The sequence below is a fragment of the Bufo bufo genome, chromosome 1 (assembly GCF_905171765.1).
Source record: "Bufo bufo chromosome 1, aBufBuf1.1, whole genome shotgun sequence".
Lineage (NCBI taxonomy): Eukaryota > Metazoa > Chordata > Amphibia > Anura > Bufonidae > Bufo > Bufo bufo.
In genome coordinates this window covers 680,069,751-680,087,789 of record NC_053389.1, presented here as the reverse complement: position 1 = coordinate 680,087,789, position 18,039 = coordinate 680,069,751, and the positions used below count along the sequence as shown (strand labels likewise).

General features: G+C 43.3%; 1 protein-coding gene across 2 annotated transcripts in view; it reads left to right on the top strand.

Annotated features, from left to right (window-relative positions):
* SEMA4B (semaphorin 4B) overlaps nt 1-17,620 on the top strand; it is a 74,143-nt gene extending 56,523 nt beyond the window's left edge. Inside the window, exons 5-14 of one of the 2 annotated variants that reach the window (XM_040414133.1) lie at nt 4,207-4,318; nt 4,431-4,547; nt 6,097-6,254; nt 7,878-8,059; nt 8,826-8,976; nt 9,742-9,952; nt 10,036-10,151; nt 12,809-12,975; nt 13,062-13,156; nt 14,604-17,620. In XM_040414133.1, coding sequence (XP_040270067.1) covers nt 4,207-4,318; nt 4,431-4,547; nt 6,097-6,254; nt 7,878-8,059; nt 8,826-8,976; nt 9,742-9,952; nt 10,036-10,151; nt 12,809-12,975; nt 13,062-13,156; nt 14,604-15,382 — 2,088 coding nt within the window. In that variant the 3' untranslated portion in view covers nt 15,383-17,620. Of the gene's footprint in view, nt 1-4,206; nt 4,319-4,430; nt 4,548-6,096; nt 6,255-7,877; nt 8,060-8,825; nt 8,977-9,741; nt 9,953-10,035; nt 10,152-12,808; nt 12,976-13,061; nt 13,157-14,600 lie in introns of both variants that reach the window. The other variant, XM_040414132.1, reaches the window with a different exon arrangement.
* Nucleotides 17,621-18,039: the final 419 nt, after the last annotated feature.

Genomic DNA, 18,039 nt, shown 5'->3' with positions numbered 1-18,039 from the left:
ATGTCCTATACTTGGCCACCAAATGCGGACCATGAAGTCAATGCTTCTGCAAAAATGTGGATGCAACACGAATGGTATCCGTATTTTACGGCTCCGCATTTTGAGTCCAAAAAAATACATACGGTTGTGTGCCTGAGGCCTTATTCACATAGTCCATAGAAATATTACCATGAAGATCTTGCAATATTCCAGAATTCACTGCTTGCTCATTGCTGTAGTAAAGCAGGTAACATTTTTGGGGTGTATTTCCATTACTGTCAATATGGTGTATGAATGGATTTTTAGAGCTTTTAGAAGCAGATGAGAATTCATGGCTGCAGTGAGCTCATTTCCTTCTCATGGCAGTCAGGCAGGTATTTAAAGGACATCTGTCAGCAGATCTGTTCCTATGAAACTGGCTGACCTGTTACATGTGCACTTGGCAGCTGAAGGCATCTGTGTTGGTCCCATGTTCATATGTGCCCTCATTGATGAGAAAAATTATGTTTTAATATATGCAAATGAGCAAATGAGCCTCTAGGAGCAATGGCAATGCCGCCATTGCTCCTAGAGGCTCATTTGCATATATTAAAACTTAATTTTTCACAGCAATGGGGACACATATGAACATGGGACCAACACAGATGCCTTCAGCCGCCAAGTGCACATGTAACAGGTCAGCCAGTTTCATAGGTACAAATCTGCTGACAGATGTCCTTTAATAAGGCCCCCAGGTTGTATAATCTCATATATTAAGTGTATGGTTAGTGTTAGACACATTCCAGGACTTTGTCTGGTCCCATGAATGAGGCATTATTATGTACTGTATGTAGGCCATAGGCTGAAACCGGTTCTGTGTATAGAGTCTGCCCACTGTTATTTCTAGTGGTGACTTCACTTGTATCGATGTCTGATACCAGCCAAGATGGCAATCCATGCCTGTGTCACCCATACTGACACCCTTCACACCTACATCTTATGCGACTACACCCACAACAAATCTAATTCAGCACGTTGTTACTTGGAAGTGGCATCTAAGCAGTTAACGATCATCAGATTAAAGTAACAGAAGACGCATGTATTCATCTCTAAAATACCTGAGGATTATTAACGATATCAATATTTATCCATATGCCAACTACTGCTGACTAAAGCATAGTTGGGATTGTCTCTGCACAGATGCATTGATGCACATGGGCATCCGTGCTAACAGGGAATCAGTGTAAACAGGCACACGCAAACAAATCCTGCCTGCTTCATTGCCTCCCTCGCTGTGAAGGCAATTATAAAATCCCATGCCACTGACACACATCTGTACATCTGCTGCAGGAAGAGCTTAAGGTATGTGGAGCGTGAGGTCCGGTATATAAAAGTAGCACAAAATAAGAGCAGATGCCATGTATCTGGCGAGCAGCAAGGGTGCGATCACACGGCGCAGTCATAATACCGCGCGATCATAAAGGCTAGGTTCACACCTGAGCGTTTTGCAGCGCGTTCCTACGCGCTGTAAAACGCTCAGCAGGCAAAAACCAATGTTTCCTTATGGGCATGGTTCTCACCTGAGCATTTTACAGCGCGTACGAACGCGCTGTAAAACGCCCTACGCCCCAAGAAGTACAGGAGCTTCTTTAGGGCGTATTGTCGCGCGTATTGTGGCAGTTTTTCATTGGATGCCTCTGTGGTTAATCACACAAACGCGAGTACTACGCACGTTTCCAAAATACAAAATACGCCTCAAAAATGCCCGATAAAAACGCCTGTAAAAAGCGCTTATCGAATACGCTCAGGTGTGAACCCAGCCTAACAATGCAAACCAACTAAACAGTGCGGACTTCATTGTTTTAATTAGAACCCACTGCGGCTGCGCAGGACTAGACACGACCGCATCGTATGGTCATACCATAAGGTTCCTATTTATGGTTTTGGTGCAGGTTCTGAGTTTCGCGCCCTATTGTTTTTGATGCAAACCCGCTTTGCCATTCATGTGTCTGAGGATTATTCCAACACAGATTTGGAATCCGCATCAGGAAGTGACATGTCACCTCTTCATACAGTTTCTGTATGGAAAACGCAGCAGGTTAGTCGCATGCGGAGTAGCACCATTGAATGGAACTAAGCCACGTGGAGCCCCACAGCAGTTGTTAGTGCAGATCTGCAGAAGGATGGTCAGTTGATTTCTTCCCCAGATGCTGTGATGGATTTTTACAGTGGAAAATTTACCATGTGAACACACCCTTAAAGGGATTGTCCAGTTTGGACAATTTCTTGTTGTTAGAAGGTTCCCATAACGCTTTCTACTGATGGGAACCCAGTAATCGGCTTCATTCTGAGTGAACTGTGAGCAAGTGGTCAATTCTCCTGCAGCACCACCACAAGGAAAAGGAAGCATTACCCAGAGCCCATTGAAGTCAATGGACTGTGCATGTAATGCATGAACATTTTGGGTCCTTCAGAGTGCGATACGGTCTTTGGAGCCTCTCTATTCCAGCCAAGTGATGAAGATCTGGAATGAAAGGCTTGGTCACCACCAAAGATCACTGTCTAGCACTACAGCTGTAAATGCGATCATAGTGCATCTCACAAGTTGCCACAACCGCAACCCCAGATTCGTAAAAATCCGACACTGCTGGAGTCATTCTGCGACCCCTTTCTGTTCAGTGGCTGCACCGCAAGTGTCACAGCTAAGATCCCCATGCAGCTTCAGGCCTCATTCACATGACTGTATATTTGGTCCGCATCCGATCCGCATTTTTTGCAGATTGCATGCAGACCTATTCATCTCTATGGGGCAGCCAAAAATTGCGGACGTGTGCTGTCCGCATCCGTATGGCTGTGCTACAAATGATAGAACAAGTTCTATTCTTGTCCGTTTGGGAACAAGAATAGGCATTTTGACAATAGGGCCTACAGAAAGTGCTGGACGCAAACCGCAAAACAGATACAGCCCTGTGCATGGGGCCTTAGGCCGCTTTCACATAGTCAGTGTTTGGCCAGTGTTTAATCAGTGATTTCCATCAGTGATTGTAAGACAAAAGTAGATTCTACACACAGATAAGCCATATGTAAAGATTTGCGTCTGTTCTGTGTTTTTGACCTTGGTTTTCACTCACAGTCTCTGATGGATATCACTGATCAAACACTGACTGTGTTAAAGCAGCCTTAGGCTACTTTCACACTTGCGGCAGGTGATCCGGCAAGCAGTTCCGGATGCCAACTCATGGCATTTGTAAGACTGATCAGGATCCTGGTCAGTCTTAAAAATGCCTGATCAGTCAGAAAAATGCATTGAAATGCATTTCTGGTGTTATCTGGCAAAACGGATCCGGCATTTATTTTTTTCACCTTTTTTTTTCGGTCTGTGCATGCGCAGACCGGAAGGACGGATCCGGCATTCCGGTATTTTGAATGCCCTATCCAGTACTAATACATTCCAATGGAAAAAAGTCTTTAGTTTTTTTCGCCAGAGATAAAACCGTAGCATGCTGCGGTTTTATCTTTTGCCTGATCAGTCAAAATGACTGAACTGAAGACATCCTGATGCATCCTGAACAGATTACTCTCCATTCAGAATGCATGGGGATATGCCTGATCAGTTCTTTTAGGGCATTGATCCCTTTTGACGGAACTCAGTGGCGGAAAAGAAAAACGCAAGTGTGAAAGTACCCTTATCAGATAGCCTTATTAAAGTTTTTAGAATTCCAGCTTTTAGCTGGTTTTCATAGGTAACACAGTTGTATTCTTGTCAATAAATTTTATACGTATTTGACTCCATTCATATAGACCAAATATCAAAATAAATTCATGTTGGTGAACTGGTCCTATTAAAAACTGGTTCAGTCCATGGGTTAAACAACTGATGAGATCAGCGTGGCAGTTTTTTACTCTGTTACTATTGACTTTAATGGTAAATATATGATAATGAGTGATCATATCATATTGGTGTACGCTACAATTTTTTTTTCTTTATTACGCAAAAGTACCCTAAGGTTGGATATTCTTTTTCCTCTCCTCCATAACTAATTTAATTGGACATCTAGTACAGTATCTAGTATTTCTGCATTACTTGTCCCCATACATTTTAGATGAGGTCCTACTGAAACCTCTCAGTGTTTAGTTGGGGTCCTACAGTAGATTCCAATATAATGGAGGTAAGATCTGCGTGGAGTTTTAGGTATCTTCTTGCTGACAACTGATCAAACATTTATTTATATATTTTTTTCATTGTAGAAAATCGATGATTTTACTTTGGAAACAGATTCAAATGGTAATCCTGTCATGGAAGATGGAAAGGGCCGATGCCCGTTTGATCCAGAGTATAAGTCCTCAGCCATAATGGTTGGTAAGTAGAGCTCCTCCAAGAGATTAGCATAGTTTCCTCAGTCATAGTTTCCTGATTTCTCTGATTTTACATACTGTACACTGCTTACTCAATTCTTCTGTCTTGGTGCCAGATGGGGACCTGTATGGAGGCACTGTCAGTACCTTCCAAGGAAATGAGCCCATTATCTACAAGAGTGAAGACAACAAGATTACTCTGAAGACTGAGACCTCCTTGAACTGGCTCCAAGGTTGACCTTTGATTTACTTCTTTGATAAGAATGTGTTCAGACATAACATGGCGTTTGATAGAGATCAGGGACTGTGTTTGATGTATGCAGAACCTTCCTGAATTGCAAATATTTGCCTGTAATCCAACTGTTCTCTATAGCTGAACTAGCAGGAACTCATTGTTGGGGATTTCTATTCCTCTGCTCATAAGCCCAGAAAGAACCGACCATTTAAGTTACTATATTCAAGGAGGATATGGCTGTATCAGTATAATTCAGAGATGATTGGGGATGAGTACTTTCTAGGTGTAAATAAGAGCATAGTGGGAGTACTAATCAGACTGGGATGTGTGCGTGTATAGACATGCAACGTGCCGGGTCCACAGGGGAAACACGTTAGGTTACGGTGGGCCGATGGGGGTAGTAGTTCATTTACTCACAGTTAGCAGAGCCCCCCTGTGCCGGCAGTGCAGTGGATGGGAAGACAGCACTAAATCCTCCGGGGCACTCTCTATTGCAGGGAACACCAGCCAGATGGAAGTTGAGGTGCCCTTGATGGTAATGGGTATGCTTAGGGTGCTTTGGTGGCTGGGCCCCTGTGTTCATGACGCCAGCACCGTAAGGTGAAAATGTTGAGTGTAGTAGTGGTAATGAAGAGTCAGTTGTTGTAAAACTATTGAACATTACTTGAATCAATAGTCTCAAGGCAGATGTTACAGTCCATCAATAAAGTGCATTCATATGGCACCAGTAATGATTCAGATGTTAAGGTAATTGTAATCCTTATATCAGGTTTAGGCAATTGTCAATGGAGGGATTTTCTAATGCTGTTACTTGACAGGCAAAGACTGAGTATATTTACTTCAAGTCCCAACAATAGCACTCTGGTACTAAATATGCTGTTTTCCACTTATCTTGATCTATCCAATAAAGGCGTTCTCCCTCGTGGCAGGCATCAGTCTTTTGCTACATTATTTGCAGGATGCTCTCCTGAAGTATTCAGGTTTTTAGGTTTCCACTATATCCCGGAAGGCTTCTAGTGAATAAGGACAATTCTGTGCACTAATTATCCATTCTTGTCCCGGCACTTGGAAAGTTGCTCTCAGGCACTTGTGCTGATGAGGTCCATAGGCTAGACTCAGCTGTAACCCTCACTAGGCTTGCTTCATATTTAGACATAGACTTATGGTCTTGTGCTTGGCTGCTGTAGATAAATGTTTGCTGTACTCCCTTAGCCTGGCCATGACCAAGGGGTAGGAATAGCAGACTACATGGTGGACGATGCCTGTTCCTCTCCTCCATACACACTGTAGTAACTAACTTCACTTCCTGTACTAAACACACCCAAGCTATATATATATATTTTTCTTATGTGGTACCAGCATCACCTAGGGGCGAATGGGTGAAATGACAATGCCAGCCCGATAATAGAAAATACCATACAATGCAAATACATAGGCAGATGTTTAAAGTGTCCCTTTACACACATATGTGGGACGCTGCAGACACTGTGATCAACTGTGCCCTGGACCTGCCATTAAACTCATTATCCTCTGCTTTGTTATTGCAGATCCAGCTTTTGTTGGCTCAGCTCATATTCCAGAGAACCTTCCCGAAGGGAACCCCATAGGTGACGATGATAAGATTTATTTCTTCTTTACGGAGACGGGAAAAGAGTTTGATTTTTTTGAGAACCCTATTGTGTCTCGGATTGCTCGAGTATGTAAGGTGAGCGTATTGAAAAACTTCATTTCTGTATAAGGCTTGTTTCACATATGCATGAAACAGATCCGGCAGGCTGTTCCAGGCGGGAATAGCCTGTCAGATCCATCCCTGCTTGGCGCGACCATGCACTGCCGGAATACCCCCGGCCCCTATTATAGTGAATGGGGCCATACGGGATTCCAGCAGTGCATGGTTGCACCTGGCAGAGAAGGCTCCGACAGGCCGTTTCCAGCCAGAACAGCCTGCCAGATCTGTTTCATGCATATGTGAAACAAGCTTAACATGTCCCAGCCTATGACCACATCCCACAGATCATGAACATGTCCCAGCCTATGACCACATCCCACAGATCATGAACATGTCCCAGCCTATGAATACATCATCAATATCAGATCAGTGGGGGTACAACAACCAGCACCCCAAAGACTAGCTGTTTGCAGCAGGTGCTGGAAACATACCAGTGGATGGAGCCAGAAGCAGAAGGCTCTGTCCACTGTGTAGTGACCATGCCGGGGTACTGTAGCTCAGCTTCCATTAAGTTTAATACTGCAGTATGCTAGCACGACTACAACTCGGTGAACAGAACCTTCTGCTCCCACATCCATCCGCTGTTATGTTACTGGCATCATCGGTAGCTCATCAGTGGAGGTGATCTGATATTGATGACGTGTCTGAAATAAAAGGTCATTAGTATCTAAAGGGTGGACAAGCCCTTTAATGTGGTACAAGGGCTGAAAGTGAATAAAGTCTGTTAGCTCTGCACCAGCTGAAGACCTCTGTTCAGTGACTTCATACTACAGTATATGATTGCAAGAAGACCTCTCTAAAACTTCATAGGCTGAGATCACATCTGCATTACCAATTAAATTTTTCTGGTCCATCAAAGGCCCTTAAATTCCCACTTATGGCTACAATGCAAAACGCTATTTAGAAACACATGCCATTCAAGATACCATGTCAGATGATTTGGACAGTAGGAAATAGCATGAATTCACATTAGATGAATGTCGGCCAAACCCACAGATTTCTATGAGACTGGCCAACCAGCTAATGCCTATGGAGGTCTCCTGATTCTTTCCAGACAGCAGATATTATGGAAAAGAAGGATTGGCCATTTGGATTTCAACATGTCCAATATTTTTTCTCTCAGGGGAGATAAACTACTGTCAGATTTGACTTTCTTTAATGCAGATTGTGTGTATAGCATCATTCAAAATTAGTTCTCCCTACACCAATACATTGGACTTTTGAGACCATCACTCATTCCCCTTCACCCCAAAGGCCTTTTCAAGTTGCAGGGTGGTCTTATCCCAGGGATCGTGCACCACCTTTTGCTTATGTTATAGTGCAGGAGCTCTGGGCAATGAGAATGGGGCCAATCTGAGCTGTTGACCCGGATGCCCTCCACCCTGTAGGAGCCACAGAGGCTATATCAATGGCATGCAAATCCTACTGTATGCACTTTTTGTCATGATGATATCTGACTTTGTCTATGAAGTCAATGAATTCTTAGTTCCCAAAACCTAACCACCAATATGGTCCTAATTCTCTAACAATTTTTGGTTGAATACTAATTGCTGTTTTTTTAATGACTCCTTTAACACCATTATATTGTCCTTCTCCTAGGGTGACCTTGGTGGCGAGCGTGTCCTACAGAAGAAGTGGACCACGTTCTTAAAGGCCCAGCTTCTATGCACTCGCCCAGAAGATGGTTTCCCCTTTAATGTTTTGAAGGACATGTTTGTACTCACTCCAGGAGAGGAACATTGGAAGAATACCATGTTCTATGGGGTCTTTACTTCGCAGTGGTAAGCAGAATGTTATTGGCATTCAATCTATGTGTGAATTTGAGGAACACCCAAGATTTTTGGCTTTCCTTTTATAAGTCCCATGCTGCGATTTAGGCTACTTTCACACTCGTGTTTTGGGCTGACCCGTCATGGATCTGCAAAAACGGATCCGTTACAATAATACAACCGCATGCATCCGTCATGAACGGATCCGTTTGTATTATCTGTAACATAGAAAGTCAATGGGAGACGGATCCATTTTCTATTGTGCCAGAGTGTGTCAGAGCAAACGTTTAACTCAGTTTCGTCAAGCGGACAGCAAAACGTTTTTGTGTCCGCCTCCAGAGCGGAATGGAGACTGATCGGAGACAAACTGATGCATTCTGAGCGGATCCTTTTCCATTCAGAGTGCATTAGGGCAAAACTGATCCGTTTTGGACCGCTTGTGAGAGCCCTGAACGGATCTCACAAACGGAAAGCCAAAACACCAGTGTGAAAGTAGCCTTAGCTGTTATTGCTGTTTTTAAAGTTCATTACAGCCTTGTATTGTGGACTACATCGCAGCCTTTCCTTTGTTTTATAATGGCTACTTTGTCCTACTTCTCAGTCCCCCAAGCTTGTTGATGTGACCGTTAAAACGGCATGGCGTTTACAGGATCACTTCTGATCACTATAATTAAACACATATGAAACCTATATTATATCTGTAGTAATTTGATAAATGGTCTGGAAGTTGTAGATGCACTCGCACCACTTAATTCTAGAAATGTATTTTTCCCTCCAGGAACAAGGGAGGTGTTGGGAGTTCAGCTGTATGTGCCTTTCCAATGAGCGATGTGCAGAAAGCGTTCAGTGGCCTCTACAAGGAAGTGAACCGCGAGTCTCAGCAGTGGAGTACATACACCGATTCTGTACCAGAACCACGACCTGGAGCTGTAAGTATCGCATGTGCCTCACAGTATATCTTACAGGGTTTTTAGACCAGGAAAAAGATCATCTTTCATCCTATGGTTATCAGTGCAGCTACAATGAAACATTTTGTTCCTGCACTAGCAGATTCCATTATGTACCTGGCTAAGAGTATATCTGAAACCACAGCAAGTTCTAGAAAGCCATGTATGGAGCTTTAAGTAATTACAGATGATCAGACCCGGTTCCTTTTTCTCCCTATTATCCTTTGTGCTAAAAGTTCAGAAGCAGTTGTCATTATATTGGATAATGTGTGTCAACAGTGCCCCCTTGTGGACAAACTGTATACACCCGGCCGAATTTTGACAGCGTCTGTTTTTTTACACTCGTTATTTATATTCTATTATTTACAGTATATAGCCCCAACATATTCTGCAGTGCTCTACACCGAATCCGTGTCCCTGTAGGGTTTACAATCTCCATTTTTCTATGTTGAGGACTTGCACACAGTCTGTGACCATTTATAGAAAAAGCCAGTTACTCTTAGCATGTTTCTTTAAAATGTACAATCCTGTTAATTCCTATTCCACATAATCTGTATTTGAGGCATGCATTGTCCTCCTTTGTTATAGCACTTTATGAATATTTACTAGCACCAATTAGAAGTGGAAGATGATCTGTTCTGCAATTCTATTGATCGATCTGTAGATCAGTTGGCACACAGCTCATTGGTGCTTCTTGGCTACGACTATACAGTTCGTTCATATTTTTTCATTTATTTATCCCCACAGTGCATTACTAATAAAGCAAGAAACCTGAAAATCAATTCCTCCCTGCAAATGCCGGACAGAGTACTGAACTTCATCAAAGACCATTTCTTGATGGACAGTCCTGTGCGGAGCCAGCCTCTGCTGCTGCAGTCACAGATGATCTACCAGCAGATCAGCGTGCAGAGGGTCAAGGGGCTGAAGAAAACCTATGATGTCATGTTCCTGGGGACAGGTAATGGCGGCCGGACTCCACGGACCATTCTATCCCAGTTTATTACAGTGGGTTCAGTGGTAATAATACTTTCCATTCCACAGATGATGGTCGGCTGCACAAAGCTGTCCATGTGAATAAGAAAGTCCACGTTATTGAGGAAATTAAACTGTTTCCAAGTGCAGATCCAGTCCAGGAGCTACTGATAGATCACAGCAAGGTAAGGATGCAGGCTGATTTTGCATAAGGCTACAAAATGGTTAAAATAGGTTTACATCATTTATAAAGTGTCAGCATATATCCCAGTGCTGTGCTCAGAATCAATTCATGCACGCCATGAAAAAAAATTGGCCAACGGGAATGGGTATGGCGTAATAATAATAATGATGATAAATCCCCCAACATGACCGTGCCACCGCTCACCCACTCCCTTCTGGTCTTTGTGCTGCAGTCCTGACGTGCCCGACTACCCACATGATCGCTGTAGCCAGTCATTGGCCTCAACTATGTACGGCAAGAGGCCGCTGAGGCCAGTTATTGGTTCCAGCTGTCACATGGGCAATGGGGCACTCCATGGCTGCAGCACACAAAATGACGGCGGAAGGGAATTTATCAGGTGGGTAATGGGTCTTCTGTTATCTTTGGCATTTCCCCGACCATTGGCATTTCAGTAAGGGCTCATGCCCACGAACGTAAGGGCTTCGTGCCCGTGCTGTGGACCGCAAATTGCGGTCCACAATGCACGGGCACAGACCGTGGAGCAGCCGCATGTGGCTCGCGGACCCATTCACTTGAATGGGGTCCGCGATCCGCATCCGATGGTCCGCACCGCAAAAAAGTAGTGCGTGCGCTACTTTTTTGCGGTGCGGAGGCACAGCCAGAAACACCACGGAAGCACTCCGTAGTGCTTCCGTGGAGTTCCGATCCGTGCCTCCGTTCTGCATCTCCGTGATTGCGGACTCATTTAAGTGAATGGGTCCGCGATCCATGATGCGGAATGCACACGGCCGGTGCCCGTGTATTGCGGACTCGCTGTATGAGGGCCACAATACGGCCACAGGGGGCACACTGTCGTGTGCATGAGCCCTAATACTGAGAAATATAGTTGATACATAGCAAACAGGAACTGAAACAAGTTGCTACACTGGTAACAAGAGTGTTACTAAAGATAAGTGATTATTCTCAGTATACAGCAACCATTGCAATTTGATACTATATAGTGGTGGTATGTGTGAGTCAACATAACCACCGTCATTATTATAAAATCCGTACCCAGTGTTGGGATTCGCTCTGGTAGGCAGATTAGCGGACGCAGTACAGAGGCAAAAAGAAAGTCTTTGACTAAGGCCGCATGCACACGACCGTGGTGTGTTTTGCGGTCCGCAAATTGCGGATCCCCAAAACACGAGTGGCATCTGTGCACGTTCCGCTATTTGCCGAACAGCACGGACAGCCTTTACATATAGCTGCCTTTTCTTGTCCGCAAAGCGCGGACATAAATGGGACATGTTATATTTTTTTTGCGGGGCCACGGAACGGAGCAACAGATGCGGACAGCACACGGAGTGCTGTCCGCATCTTTTGCGGCCCCATTGAAGTGAATGGGTCCGCATCCGAGCCGCCAAAACGGCGGTTCAGATGCGGACCAAAACAACGGCCGTGTGCATGAGGCCTTAAACAGTGCAGTGTTTATTCACACAAACAAAAATGACAGTTCGTCGTCTTGTTCATTCACACCATGGCAAGGCCACAAAACAAAAAGCATTCACCAACAGGCTTTAGGGCCAGCTTCCCAGCAATGCAGCTCTCAGCCCTTTAGTACTGCACACATCATGCACATCTCAAACCACAGAGACTCACAGATTTACTGTGAAATGGAGGATAATCCACACCCAGCTGAGACTGCTGACTGGGTTTTATATCCCTAACCAAAACCCAACTGGAACCTGGGGAACAGCCACCCACCCTGCACTTTGGCTGCTCCCAGTAAGAGCCGGCCCGGATCGGCTTTACAGCCACACTAAATAACCAATAGTATCAGTCAGCACTAGCTGCCGCTGACACTTAAAAATACAGACTCTTACCTCACCAAGGCCAGGAACCTCGGAGACACATACCTTCCATCAATGACGGCCCCTTGCGCTTTCCTACACCAGCTACCAATATTACCAATATATTTAAAAAAAATAAAAACAATAACACTGATAGTTTTTTTGTTTTTTAATATCACCAGAGGCTTTATTTGAGAATTTAACACAGATAAAGAATAAACCTGTCACACGATGAGAGAGATTAGTTTAATTCTGTTTCTTTTAAAGAATATTAATAAAGGTTATTTTTTATCCTGAGGAAAAGAGGAATCATTTTGGGCCTTAAACAGAATTGGCATAGCTATTAGCTATTGATGAGTGTTCTAGTTCAGGGATGCACAACCTGCCGCCCTCCAGCTGTTGCAAAACTCCCAGTATGCCCTAATAGCTGTAGGAAGCCCAGGCATGCTCAGAGTTGTAGTTTTGCAACAGCTGTTGGGCCGCAAGTTGGGCATCCCTGCTCTAGTTGTATTGTAACCCGGGCTGCACAATGCTGTAGGACAACAGTGCCAACCACTGTGCCACCATGCATGGTGCTATTGATTTTCTTTTTCTTACAGATCCACATGTACGCTTTCACCTTTTCTGAAGGCCAATTAGTTTTTCTGACAGCTAGGTAATGTGTATCTCACATGCCGTTTACAATTAGGTTACTAATTAACAGGCATTTTCTGTAAAAATCAATATCTAAGTCTTATTAACCAGTGTGAAGAGATATACTGACTGCTCGCGCCTTGATTCTCCATTTGTCACCTTGCAAACTCATACGTTGTTGTGTCTTGTACAGAACCTGGTTTACGCCTCGTCTCGTTCCATGGTGGTACAAGTTCCGGTCTCAAACTGCAGTATGTACATGAGCTGTGGGGAATGCATCCTCTCTCGTGATCCCTATTGTGCATGGAGCAAGAGAGGCTGTCGCAGCGTCCACCACCATTCACATGATCCAAACATCCAGTAAGTGGTCCCTGTGGTGTCCCTTTCAGCAGTGCAGGCTGTACATATGGATTTTTTATTTACTGTTATTTTCTGTATTTCTCCAGGCACTGGCTGCAAGATATTGAAAATGCAGATACTGAAAAACTTTGCCAGCAGACCAATAGCTCAGGACCTTCAGGACGGGTTATTGTATCAATTGGTAAGTCACTGAAGGACTGAGATGTGTAATAATATGAAATCTGGTGTAATAATAACAAATTAATGCAGTAATTTCAATTAATGGAGATAATTAGATAGTAGATCAATAGATAGTAGATGCATATGAGATAGATAATAAATAGACAGAAGATAAATGTTGTAAGGATCGTTCTCTCTGACTGGGGCGGCGATGACGCACTTCTCATCAAACACAAGGGTTTTCAAGCTCAAACAGTGCTTTATTTGTCGCACAGCACAACAAACTTCCAAGTTTTGCATCACTTGGCACAATGAAGTCGCAGCTTCACATCACAACGTGTTACATCAACACAAAGCAATAAATCCTTGCCCGGCTAGGCACTCTCTATACAGCGGTTTTCCCTAACTCACCTCTAGGTCAGTGTTCACACTGCAGTATTCGGCTTCACTCAGCCAAGAGGTCAGACAGCTTCCTAGCTTGGTCCACCAGTCCTCCTGGGAGTGACCATGCAATACATTGGGGCTATATGGTCCAGCAGTCCTCCCGACTCTGACCATGTGACATCCCTCTTCTCCAGACGTCACCAGGCACCCCCAAACTCAGGCGTTACTTAGCCTTGTAGCCCCTCCAAGCCCTCCTAGCTGGGACCACACAGAGCCTCTGCAGGCATCCTTCTCTCCCGCCTAAGGCCTCATGCACACAGCCGTTGTTTTTGTCCGCATCCGAGCCGCAGTTCAATGGGGGTCCGCACTTCAATGGGGCCGCAAAAGATGCAGACAGCACTCTGTGTGCTGTTCGCATCCGTTGTTCCATTCCGTAGCCCCGCAAACAAAATATAACATGTCCTTATTCTTGTCCGTTTTGCGGACAAGAATAGGCATTTCTACAATTGGCCACCCGTTTCGTTCCGCAAATTGCGCAAGGCACACGGGCGGCTTTCCGTGTTTTGCAAAACCTCAATTTGCAGACCGCAAAAAACAGAATGGTTGTGTGTATGAGGCCTAACTGACACACTGAGGTCTGCTTTATCCCCCAATGATTATCCCAGCTGGCCTGAGCTGAGATTACCTCGGGCCGTGTGGACTGGCAGGTTCCCACTGCCTCTCGTACTGCACCGTACACATCGCCACAATGTGTACACACTACGTGAGATATTTAGATATTAGATAGATGATAGATAGATATTAGAAAATAAATAGATAGATATTAGACAGATGGATAGATATTAAATGAATAGATATTGGATACATAATTAGATAATAAATAGACAGATATACAGATGGGTATTAGATGGATAGATAGATATTAGAAAGATAGATAGTTAGAAAGAGAGATGGATATTGGATACATAATTAGATAGATATTGGAAACGATAGATAGATATTAGAAAATACCGTAGATAGATAGATGCTTATTATTACAGTCAGTAGAATTGGTCATTAATCCATTGATGTTTTATCCACAGAAGAGCCGGAGTGTAAGAAGATTGTGCTAAAACCGAATAATGCTACTACTCTGCCATGCAACTTGTTATCCAACTTAGCCTCTCGTCAGTGGCTTCACAATGAGAAACCTATTGATGCCTCATATTTTGTATTCGAAACGGGAGACCTGATCCTTGTGAACAGCCCTGAAAGACTGGGAACATTTGAATGCTGGTCAGTAGAAAAGGATTTCAAAAAGCTGATGGTAAAGTACTGTGTTCAAACAGACAGTACAATAAAGACAACCACTCAAAGGACCCAAACAGAAATGATCTTTCACCACGTTAGTGCCATTGACAAAGATGTCAACTCCTCAAAATATCTTCTTTCCTCATCCTCGGGGAGTAGCTCTGCCCAGCTATTAGGGAAATCTTACTGGAATGAATTTTTAATAATGACTATACTTTTTGGAGTGGTAGTAGTCATCATGATATTTTGCCTTCTGTATAAACATCGCAGTGGAATGAAATCAATTCTGAAACCAGTAGAAAATTCCAACAAGAAGCCAAGTAAAAATGCTGAAAATGTTCCTCTAAATGGGAACAGTGTTCCTATCCCACAAGCTGACCATAAAGGTTATCAGACTCTAAATGACAACTATATAATCAGCACTCCTGTTCACGACTCTTTGATTGCTAGTAAAATAGTTTCAGAATCAGAGAAAAGACCTCTGAATGTCAAGGACACTCTTGTGGAGGTATCTCCAACCTGCCCAAGACCAAGAGTACGACTGGGCTCAGAAATAAGAGATTCTGTGGTATGAGAGACTAAAACATAAGACATTCCTGTAGCCACAAACCACTTAAGGGACCACAGGCACCCTTTTAACAAGGCTTTGTGATCCAAAAGTATTCTATGTGTGTGCATGCAACTTTATGATGATGGTCAAAACTTGATTGTCAACCCAGGCTACCTACATATGGAAAGCTTCACTGCAGAAAGTATACAAGTGTACATTGTGGAAAGACAGCACATCATCTTCTGTTACAATCATCATCATGGTTTCTAGACACAGAAGGACAATTGTGTTTAGAAGCATGTGCGCACTTGGCTTCCAGGTAGCACATTTCCATTTCAACACTCATCTGATAAGCCGTGTACAAGGACCATCTTTGAGTAATTTGCACATGGTTAGTAGAAAGTTGGAGTACTAGTGTTATTCCTCCACTACGGCCGGTCTTGAGAATCGGTTATGGAGAAAAAGGAGAAAACCAAATGTCATTGGAGATCCACAAGGCCTCGCCATGTTTGAAGATCACCAAGAACGTTGTACCTGTGAATATTTTGTAGATCACTGAGCATTTGGACTTTGTAATTCTGGAAAACAAATGGACATGGTGTCAGTGTTGACAGGTTTTATTTTTACGAGAAGCACAATGAGTCTGGCACTAGCCATGAAAAGGGTGTTCAAAAATAGTCGGGTACCTTGTCAACTGGTAACAATATTCTACTGCAAAACGCCTCACAGCAGAAGTGTAGGAAACCCTTCTGTCCGACAGAGGAATTGTCAGATATTTGCCATGTCGTCCAAGCAATCATCATCACGAGCACTTGTTGCACCTACTGCTGATGATCATCCATATCCTAAATCCTCTGTTAAATATTAATTGTGTTTTGATTATGTTTTTTTATTTTTATTTTTCATTACCTTTTTGCTTTGTTTAACAAAATGTGAAACCAGGAAATGGTGTTATGGCACCAACAACCAGCTATAATCTGCCTAAAGTATAAAAGGTACACACACGGATTCTTTAATTTATCTGTTAGAAATTACAACACATAGGGGTTTTTTTTTGTTTGGGGGGGGGGGTGTAAATACTGTGTATTTGTCATGGGTTTTTATTTGCGTTTGTTTTCTGAGAACGTGTGTGTAAATGGGATGTTTTCTGTATGCCATTATTCCAAGTGACCAGTAGGGAAACAGAATTTCATTCTTCGTGAAATGTCTGAATCTGGCCGGTCACACTTTTCCAGTGCCTTCATAATGTAGGACTGTGTTGACATACACAAGCTTGAATGGTCATACATCTTGGGCTCATTGTGTCATTGGTGTAACCTATAAGATGAAAGATGTTATGGAAGCTGTAGGCACACTCTTCCTTGGCTAACACAAGATACTGATTGTGGGGTGTCTGAGAGTAGAATGCAAGCACATGCTCTTCGCTCCTAGAGTGCCATAAATGTCTGCTCTGAGCAGTGTTTAAAATACCAAAGTAGTTGGAGTACTATTAGATGTTGTATAGACTTGCACAAAGTAGTTTTGTGCGGATAAGGCTGCGAGGATCTCTATGTAGGGTCATCCAGGCAAGCAGCATTTTTATACACCAGGAGAGCTTCAAGCTCTCCACGAGAATGGCACTAAAGTGTACGGATCTATCCTCTCCATGGGCTGTAGTCTAGCTACTTCTTTACAAAGCACACGTACCTCAGCTGTAATCAAGCTCCAACTTTCCTATTCATGTTACAGAACAATAGTCCATAGACCTTTATGGAAATTTTCATTTTATGGAAGGAGCATTGACCAATGTTGATTTGGATAAAACTTCTTTACGTCTTTGAATGTACAGTATTGAGTCAGTAGCATCTGATCTAAAGCACATTCCCACATAATACGACTCCCGTAGCCAATTCTACATGCATACATTCATCTGTAGCATACATGCTAATTACCAGATCTACAATGCTGTGAACCAGCTGCTGCTCGACAGGGATATTTACCGGTACTACACTGAATATAGAAGACCACTAGGACTCTGACGAAATTTTACCTGTGTTGCAAAACAATAGAAACGCGCACCTTATCACAACCCATGCATGGAAACGTCCCATCTGTTGTAAATATACTGTATATGTGCCGCTTTTCTGTGCCAAATGTTTTGTCAGTAGGTGGTGTTGGTGAGTCCTATTGTACAGTCTGCTTCCCTCTGTTGATTTGCAGTTTCTGGACATTTTTTATTACAGCACTTTATTTTTAATAAAATGTGGAATATATGCAGTCTCATTTATTCATTTTTTTTTTTCTGGAAAACTTGCATTATAACATTTTGCCTTTTTGCTAGATCTATTCCGGTACATTTCACATTGCACATGTGACCAATGAACGTGAAGTCACCTGCACTAAGCTGTGAGAGGGTGGCGGCGCTACTGTGAGCACCACTGCCTTCTCAAACAGCTGATCCGCGGGGGTCTGGTTTCAGACCCTCACAGATTAGATATGAATGACCTATAAAATATCTTGACCAAAGAGAAAGGGGAAACATTCACCAAGGGAATATTAGGGAAGGTTTCCTCTCCTCTTTTCGATTGAAAAAGATATCCTGTGGGAACCAATCTCCCAAACATTTTGTGCAAGGGACCAACTGTGTAAAATAACATGTGAAATCCATTCACCATTCTGAATTTATCATGTACACTGATACC